The sequence below is a fragment of the Etheostoma spectabile genome, chromosome 8 (genome assembly GCF_008692095.1).
Source record: "Etheostoma spectabile isolate EspeVRDwgs_2016 chromosome 8, UIUC_Espe_1.0, whole genome shotgun sequence".
Classification (NCBI taxonomy): Eukaryota; Metazoa; Chordata; class Actinopteri; order Perciformes; family Percidae; genus Etheostoma; species Etheostoma spectabile.
The window spans coordinates 15,251,022-15,260,557 of record NC_045740.1 but is presented as its reverse complement, the minus strand read 5'-3'; the positions used below and the strand labels follow the sequence as shown (position 1 = coordinate 15,260,557).

At 39.6% G+C, this 9,536-nt stretch overlaps 2 protein-coding genes across 4 annotated transcripts in view; one reads left to right on the top strand and one right to left on the bottom strand.

Annotated features, from left to right (window-relative positions):
* The window catches only part of ric3b (RIC3 acetylcholine receptor chaperone b), a 16,022-nt gene extending 13,843 nt beyond the window's left edge, over positions 1-2,179 (top strand). For 2 of the 3 annotated variants that reach the window (XM_032522684.1, XM_032522683.1), the window contains exon 6: positions 611-2,179. In XM_032522684.1, coding sequence (XP_032378575.1) covers positions 611-1,089 — 479 coding nt within the window. In that variant the 3' untranslated portion in view covers positions 1,090-2,179. The remainder of the gene's footprint in view (positions 1-610) is intronic. The other variant, XM_032522685.1, reaches the window with a different exon arrangement.
* Positions 2,180-2,364: 185 nt separating this feature from the next.
* On the bottom strand, positions 2,365-7,144 carry psma1 (proteasome 20S subunit alpha 1). The gene is made up of 10 exons (XM_032522690.1): positions 6,961-7,144; positions 5,976-6,020; positions 5,764-5,865; positions 4,792-4,895; positions 4,623-4,711; positions 4,382-4,452; positions 4,122-4,251; positions 3,803-3,882; positions 3,374-3,478; positions 2,365-2,664 (listed from the first exon to the last, which is right to left on the bottom strand). The coding sequence occupies exons 1-10, from the start codon at positions 6,961-6,963 to the stop codon at positions 2,599-2,601; spliced, it is 795 nt and encodes a 264-aa protein (XP_032378581.1). The 5' UTR covers positions 6,964-7,144; the 3' UTR covers positions 2,365-2,598.
* Positions 7,145-9,536: the final 2,392 nt, after the last annotated feature.

Below are 9,536 nucleotides of genomic sequence, written 5' to 3'. Positions count from 1 at the left end.
TTAATAGAGAATACATATTATTCAGTTGATCCAACATTATTTCTGACAAATCATTAATTTTTGAAACACACATTATTTCTGTAAATGGTGATACATATCCTTCATGCAATCAAACATTTTTAAGGGTAATACTTCATTTGCTTCAGCTGTGATCTTACTCATTATATAATCTAGCTCGGAAAAGTACCTTACAGCCCAGGGCAGTTACAATGCACCATTGGAAAGTCCAATACTAACCCATGATACACTCTATCCGTGCGGCATGATCTCAACTCACTGCTCTACCTTTGAGAAAATGAAAGTGACAATACAAGAGATTCTATCCCAATCTATTTCCAATAAAGAAGGGGGGGGGGGGGGGGCTAAAAACATCTAAAATGTCTAAAATACTATCTGAATTACATTACCTGCCCTTGGGTTAAAAAGTACACATACTATATGCGCTAAGTTTTAAAGTGCTTAAGAAGTAAAAGTGCCACAAAATAAATAATCATAAATAATTGAAAATACATCATACAATAAAACCACACTGTTAGTCGTGCATAAAACCAATGGCATGTGTATCTTCACTTCTTATGAAGTAATAAGGACTTATTACATGTGTCTGAAGTTTCTGCAGATTACCCTGAGGAGCCTCAAGAGCCGTGGGATCATTCCCACTGCTGCTGTCAGCACAGTCAGCAAGACCCCAGTCCCCGGACGGAGACGGAGGCCGAGGGGACACGAGCTGATGGAGCCGACCTAGAAAACCTTTCTGAGGATGTTACAGGTGGAGGAGAGGCTGCACAGGGAGTAGAGGGTCTGAATATAGAGAGAGGATCTGAATTTACAGTAGCAAGTGAAGAGAATGTGGAGCCAGAGAGCGTGAGGGCGGACAAGCGTGAACACAAGGAAGGGGGGTTTCAGATGGATCTGGGTGTCCCTGAGGACGACCTGGCTGGAGTCCTGAAGGAGCTGCAGCTCACACTGGAGATGACGTCCATGATGGAGCAGGAGAAGGTGGAGGACCTGACCAGGACGACGGAGACTTCCTGCAGCGCCGTCAGACGGAGGAACAAGAGGAGGAGAGCCAAGAAAGCCTCACACTGACTCCCAACGGGACGCCATGTGAACTTAAGCCTGGGCTTCTTTTAAATCTGTTCTCAGCAGGCGGGTTGTTTCGCCAGCCTTGTTTATCTTTACTTGAAGTAAGTAAGTGAGAAAATGGGTGTGCGGGGCAGTTTTATAGCAGTGACATCCACGGGCTAGAACAGGAGCCAGTGTAGTTTATAGTGGTGTGCAAAAAAATCGATTCACATTCGTATTGCAATTCAAGCTCTACAGATTCAAAATCAATTCATATTTATTTATTTTTAAGTTTTGTAATGGCATGTATACTATCACATGGGAAAAGTAACTAGTTTTTTATTTTAAAGATGATTTTTGGCCTTATTTTTGACAGGACAGATGAAGACATGAAAGGGAAGAGAGAGACATCCAGCAAAGGGCTGCAGGTTGGAGTTGTAGAACAGTGGAAACCCTTGTAAACAAACCCAGTATTGAATTCTGTTACGGGAGTGTTATTTATCATAAGTCACCTGTTACTTTTATCCAGCCTCTTTTCCTGTAAAATGATTTCACGTTATTTACAAGTGCTTGAATTAGAGGTGTTTTTTCAAAATGTGTTACCAGCACACACAACTGAATCAGGCCACTTGAAAACACACTTGTTCTGTAAATGAATACATTTCAAAAACATCAGAAAGAAATAATTTGCAAGAAAGGGAAACACTAATGATGTTACTTTCATCACTTTAATAGACTGGGGCGATTGTGCCTTTTCTTCCTGCCATCTTTAGATCTAAGATGCACATTTATTAGACCAGGAATTCCATTCATCACCATAAGTGCGATGAGGAACAATACATGCACTGTACTAAATTAAAGCAAAGGGCACAGAAATAGTTCCCGTTTTATCTTCTTCTCAGTGTTTAGGGAGAAATCTTCTGTACTGATAACTTTTTAGAATTATTTTTCAAGAACTAATACATTTTAAGATTTTAACAAACCTTTTGTCTTATGTTTCAAATTATTTAAAGATTTTTACTTTTATAAAATTAATTTATTCACTGTTTAGAACGGCACCTGCGTATGGCATATAATAGTGATAGAATAACTTCTATAAAATGTTCTAGGTTAACTTACTGCTCAAGGCTTTGTTTTATTTTTAACTACATTGTCACAAGATCATTAGTGTAAAACCGCTGTGGCTCAGACTCTTGAAACTGTCACTGTTTGTTGCCTCCAATGTTGCTCATCTACATATTAAAAATGTGTGTGTGTGTGTGTAATAAGTAGGCAACTAATGTAATAAAGAGCTGCAGCACAATTCAAAAAAAGAGTTTATTACTTGTATAATGGTACACTTTACTCATACAAAAGCAACATCACATTGGTTGATGTTAGCAGAATATTTTTGCATTGACAGTTTAGAGAGCACATCATAACAACAACTTCTCCTCTAAAAGATTTACTCTGGTAAGTTGCAGTTATGTGTCCTGTTGGTCTGGGTTGGTACCCGCCCCCTCGGATAACAAGAACTAGACTGACGGGGCCGCCTCAGTGCTCCATCGGCTCGGCAGCAACCTCTCCCGCAGCGGGGGGTTCATCAGCTGGCTGGGCAACCTGACACACAAACACAGGTGTGGTTTAGCACTCAAACATCAGGGTCTGTCCAACACTCACAACATTATTTAATGAAAGGATCAAAAGGAAGAACATTAGGTGTCACGATACTTATACCACGATTGCGAAATTTAAACATATTGCTTTTTATTTATTTACAATTTCTAATTTTTCCCAATTTCAAACGATGTCTCTTAAAGTAAACTGTCGACATCTGTTTCATCTAAAAAGATACATTTCTGTTTGTTCATATCACTTCAATTTTATTTCTGTAAATGAGATTGTCAAGCAGACTGACCAACACATATGTAATAAAAGATAGATACTTGGCATTTGTGTATCAATACAGTATTGCCACAACATCTCTAAATTTCACTTACATTCCCTTAAGCTAAATTTAAATCTTGTTTTTTTTCCACACAAAAACATTTGTCTTGACCCCAAGTGTGAACATATTTTAACAGTATGCCACTGGTTAACTACCAAAAGGGATTGAATTACATCTTACTAGGTGTCAGTTGTCTAACGTGGCCCCAATGCAACATAACCAACTGTGTTTAGAACATACAGAGCTCTAGTTTGTTTGGACTAATCACGTAGATTAGTGCGCAGAGGAAAACCAGCAACTAAAATATAACATTTGTTCCTTAAATTAAACCAAACACGAGTCCAAACTGGACTTGCTAAATCCTGGCACCCTTTACAGTACCTTTCTCTGTGGCCTCTCCTCAAGTCCCTCCAGGAACGGGGCAACATCGTCATCATCATAAATGACAAACTCCATGTCCTTCCCCACAATGCCGATGGAAACATTCTGAAAGAATGAGAAACAGACCTAAGAAATGGCCTGGTACTAGACCACAACGTCCTCAATGCCAAATTGGGTTGGCTTTTAAAAACAATTTACTGAATCTGAATCCAGTCATAATATTTACAATCCATTTAGCTTTGGATTCACATTTATCCTACAGGCCTAGTTCAATGCTCTGGCATTTGGTACACATCTGTTTTGGTGGACAGACAGAGGTTTTTCCACAGGCAGGACAAGTGCATTTCTCATTTAGGACACCGATGAAGACAAAGATGATTGATTTCTTGGGTGCTGGTACACCAGAGTGGAGAGAGAGAGATGGTGTACCTTGGTAGTGAGGTCCTGCTCGGCGGGGAGGGTTTCTCTGAGAGCACGGAGGCCATGCTGGACCAGATCGTTCAGGTTACCTGAGAACAAAACAATACCTTTTAAATTCAAGTATTTCCACTTGTCACTCAGCAAGTGGAAGCCACTGTTTGGTACTGTGACTGTCCATGTTTGAACAATGAAGTTGCTAAATGAGCTCTGTGAAAACACAGATGAGTAAATATTAAAAAATATTAAAGACTTTCAAAACATGAGGAATCCATGAAAAGCGGACCAACAATATGACGGAACAAGGCTAGTGAAATAAATGTTATCGTACAGTCGGAGAACTTCTCCATGAATCTCTCCAGGTAGGTGCGTGCAGACTGAGAGCGCGCGCCGATGGACATGGCTTTGCAGTCAAAGTAGTTGGCTGACGGACAGGTCTGGAAGATGTGAGGTCCCATGTCCTGGAAGACCCAACAAGAGCCATCGTTACATTTTAAGTTGCAAAATGTGTACGACCTTCATTCTTTCACAGGGGAAAGATACAAAAAAATTAAATAAAAAGTAGTAGATAATGTGAGTGAGAAACCTTACATCATAGCCAGCAATGAGGAGTCCAACGCCATAGGGCCTCCTTCCATACCTCTGTGTTGGGATTTGGGTTTCTAAAAGGTCCAGTTAAGGATCACGGTTGCCATACACAATTATTTACTTCACAGGGTATTCACACAAGGGAAACTGGCCAACAGAACCACTCAGATTGCAATATATATCTATATACACATATATATATCTCAATCAATTAATAAAACCACGTTTTTACAGTAGAGGATACTGCTGCCAATAAGAGAGACAAGACGGGAAGCGGGGAGGGGTCTGTCGAAGACAAATCTAGAGTCCAAGCACTCCTGACGCATGAAGTTACTGTGGAAGAGAGGCCGTTAGTATAATTTAAATATATTGAAAAGCTCTGTTCAAACCATGAAAAGGCAGCTGTGACGTACCAAAGCAGTCTGGCATCAGCAGTCAGTCCAGCAATGGAGATGCCGATGTGGTTGTCGACATGGAGGATCTTCTTCTGGTGGGCAGCTAGTTCAGACTGGGCTCTCTACAGAGACACAAAAACATGAAAATCATGCATGACCTGATACGTGTCCTTTGACTTTCGTTATTAATAATCTGCTAGCGTCACCGTGTCCACGTTTGGACGTTCTATCCAGTGCAAAGTCAATGTGAAAAGTCTTCCTGGGTCGTGTGATGCAGTACCACCGTTATCTGCTAAGCTCATGGTGGCTTTCAAACATGGCGCTGTTCCCCGGGGCTTGATTAAGTCCCATCAATGCTGTCAAAACTACCGGCTCTTACTTCCGTCCTTCACAATAAAATGACATGCTTCAACAACTCTGAGTTATGCAATAAAAGCTCCTTAATTTCCAGTACAGTAAAAACAGAAACTTTTTAGAGGGGAAGATTGTCACCAGAGCATTCTTACTATTTTTTCTCATCAAAGTCACTTTCATACACTAATTAGACATCTACGGTGAATGTTAATGTACAAATAGGAAAATTCATACGCAGATTGTTAGATGGGTATAGATCAAGTCTGCTAACATTTTTGGTGATGATCGGAAACGCAAAGTACCACAAAAAGACCGAAAGGTGCGTCAGGTCGGAAGTGTTCCAATACGGGAAATAGCAAGTGGTGTCCAAACGTGGACACGGTGACGCTACATGCTTTGTTGTGTCTTTATGTGTTATAGCGAATACATTAAATGTTCCATTAAATGACAGATTTCATAAATGTCTTCCATGGTTTGCCGTGTTTCCAAATAAAGCAGGGCAACACGACATTGGAATAAAGGTTTGCTCAAAATGTTAGTAAATGTTGTAACGAAAAACATTTCTAGTGTACTCTACAATGTTACACGTTTTTGGGAAGCAGAACTTGTGACAGAGAAGAAATTGAAGGACTGTACCTTTAATGCAACCAGGACTGCATGAGTTTTGGATTTGAGTCCTACAGTTGCAGAGCCTTGCTTCACTGCCTCCATCGCATACTCGATCTGATGAATACGACCCTGGACCAATATGAAGATGAATTATTTGATTTACATGTTATGCTTTGGCAACGTCACACAGACATTTCCTTTCTTTGAGACGTCAGAGGTTAAAGCGAACAGCGACGTACCTGTGGGCTCCATACTGTCACGTCGTTGTCGTACTGATTACGGAACTAAAGATAAAAAACAAACCATGATTTGAAAGTGGCATTTTAAAACAATGATTATATAAAACACACAAGAGCGGAGCTTACATAGTTGTCCTGCATTGTCCGCGGTATTTCCTCAGTTACAGACTGTTTCTCACGGACTCCAAGTTACGACTACACAACGCTATGAGTCTGTCTACAGCCTGGACTATTCTAGAGTCAGGCTTTAAGTTACAAACATGACTGAATCATTTATAAGTCCAGCATTGTGTGCAGCCACTTACTAAATAGAACCATGCAACCGAATACGACCATAACCACTTTTATAGAGCGCTGGGTAACGTTAACGTTACCACGTTAACTTAGTCCTGCAGAGAGCTAGCTCACATTAGCTGGATAAAATGACGAAAGTACGAACGTTTGTTAAATTACTACAGTGACTAGGGGTTATATGTGTTGGCTTTGCAAAATAAGTTATTAGTTTGAAGCCAAAGGCCGGTGAGCTGAGGGAAAACGAAAGTAAAAGGCATGATACTTCATTTTGATGCTAACTCAGCCACTGCTGGCTAACGTCTGCTAGCTTCGTTGCGTTAGCATGCTAACCATCTAAACAGCTAATCTGAAACGTAAGTATGTAATCAAGGCGCTGAATGTATTAATCGGGTTCTTTATAGACATTGTTTAATGTGATGTGATTCAACAAATATTAGCCGTGAGCCGTTTCTTTGGACACACGTCATTTGGCCGGCATCGATGCAGCTAACGTTAGCAGTTACTGTTTTGCTTACTCACAGTGCAGTCAAAAGTTAGCTAGCTAGCTAACTTCAGCTTGGTGTGCGTAAATTAACCCGTTTTCTAGGTTTCTAAGTAAATTACATAAACAAGCTGTGCGATTTATTTACAGTGTAGACATTATATTTAATGTTAAACTGATGAGCGTATTTAAAATATCATTCATATTTACCATCTCTGCTTAGAAGTGTCTCCTCCGCCTGTGCAATGATCCGAATTTGATTTATTTTCCTGGACGTCGCGTGAGGAAAAATAGCAGAGCCCCGATTTCAAATCAGTCATCGATTGAATAAAGTTGTGTCTGGCTCATGGACGCTGCAAACCGAAAATACAGCTATCGCGATATTGTATTACTTCATCCTATAAATTAAAAGAATAATAATTATCAAAACTATTAAAACTATCAATAAAGAAGACAAAAACCGCAACTAAGCATTTATACAGCACAATTAGCAGCACAATCAGTTTGGCTATTTTTTTTAAATTTTATTTAAATCTAGTCTATAGGCTACTTAATTTCAATTAAAAAGTGCGATCATCATACACAATAAGGATTTTACACGGTTTGTAATTTTTCAGATAATTTAATAATAAAGAAGGATAGGATTTTGCAGTCATTGGTTTTAACATTTGATGACAAAATGAAAAAAGGTTCACTATTTTAGCAGAATATAACTGGGGGAACAGAAGCTAACGTGTAGTGTTGTGTTCTCCCCAAAATTGTTCATTCTTACTTCTTTTTTTCTTTTCTGCACGAGGCGCAGTGCGTGTGCATGAACACTAGGCGGCAGCAATAAATTAGAAAAAGACACTGGGTCATCATTTGGTAGTGGACATGGACAAGGAACACACATTTCTGTTGCAGAAATTCATAAAGAGGTCCAGAAGAAAAATGTTGTCCCATAGACAGCAGCGGTGACTATTTCATGCTTGTCTGTAGATGTGCTTCCATGTTTGCCAACAATGTCGATTATGGAGAAGTCATCCTACTTCACTGTTTCCTTTTCTATTCAAGCAGGCCAAAGGCAGATTTACACTGGACTGATGCAGGTCCATACTCACTGACTGAGTTTTATTATTTATTCTCCTCATATCTGGAACAAACTCCCAGAAACCTGTAGCTCCGCTGCTACTCTCGGTTCTTTTAAATCAAGGTTGAAGACCTTTCTTTTTGATGCTGCCTTTCTTTAAATGACTGCTCATTTCTTTAAATTTCTTATGCTGCACTGTAACTTTTATTCATGTGTTTTATGTGTCTATTTTTTAACTGTCTATTCATGTGTTTTACCGGTTTTTAATGCTTATGATTTTTAACTGTTTGTACCTGTGTTTTATCTGTTGAACTGATTTTGTGTAAAGCACTTTGAATTGCCCTGTTGCTGAAATGTGCTATACAAATAAAGCTGCCTTGCCTTGCCTTGCCTTAAGTCCAGTTGAAATCTAAAGTTTATGTCGGAATTTCAACTTGAAACAGACTTTTTTTCTTGGTCATTACTCATTCTAGTTAACTTTCATGCACCAGTTGGAGGTTACCTCACTGGTGCACAAATTAAAGAATGGAGCAATAAGTTGGAAGTTGTGTACAACTTTATTGTGTCATTCCATTTGACATTTTTGTAGAGCTTATATCCTCCTCTTTTATAAAAAAATAAACTAAATGATGCAACAGTTGAATATACAGATGGTGAGGAGTTAACAACACAAGCAATGATGTAGTTTAGATAACAGTTTTTTGTTGTTGTTAAAAACAGTTTTAAAACGAATGCAGCAGCGGTCAGTGTGCTGTCTGCTTCTTTAAAAGGTAAATGCCACCCATTTTTAATAATTCACATGTTATTTCTGTGCCACGGAGCACTTCACTCAATACTTTGCATCCACTGAGCTTTTCAATAAACCTCGGAACTGGAGAAATAGCACATGACCTTTAAACTGGAGTGCTAGATCTGGCTCTCGTCCACAGACAGCCAACAGGACTGGGTTGAGGTCTCGAACCAAAATTAAAGCACAAAAAATGGTTTGCATATGTTGAGCTGTGCTAGAATATTAATTTCACTTTGGGTTTGATACGTCACAGTTTGACAAAGTCATCATTATTAGGAGTTTTTCAGGAAAAACAGAACTGTCTTGGCCCACTGAAATGAAATGTTAATTCTTAAAATGACAGCATTCCTCTTTAGCCTTTTCTGGTATGAAACAGTTCACATGGATCTTCATTTACTGGCTTCATCTATAAAACATAACCTATATATTTGTACAATGCCTTAAAAGTGAGTCGTCTTCTTACGTTTCTTCATGTGTTTTTAAGAAACATTTCAACCAGCCTTTGTTACGCTCTTTAAGTAAGTGTGTTGTAAATGTCCGTAAAGGCTCTGACACACCAACCCGATGGCCGATTGTCGGCAGAAAAGGCCGTCAGTCTGATCAGTCGGCTCCCCGAGGTCAAAAACGTGCTTCGGAACACACCGAAACGACGCCCACTTGATCTTACGTTCTACGCATGCGCGAGACAAAATCCATCTCCACAACAGCAGACGGCGCTAATCTGTATTGTCGCCCAAAAAATAAAAAGCTGAAATGACGGAACATCTTTCTAGACCTAGTAAAGACAGAGCACACTATCATCAGTCATTGTTTTCATCAGAGAGTGCTGACAGTAGTCAAGAAGGCTCGTTGTTACGATGGCTAGTAATAAGAAGATACTGGCGTGGTCAGCTCCGGTTTTCTCGTGCACTGATTCGCTAGTCAAGG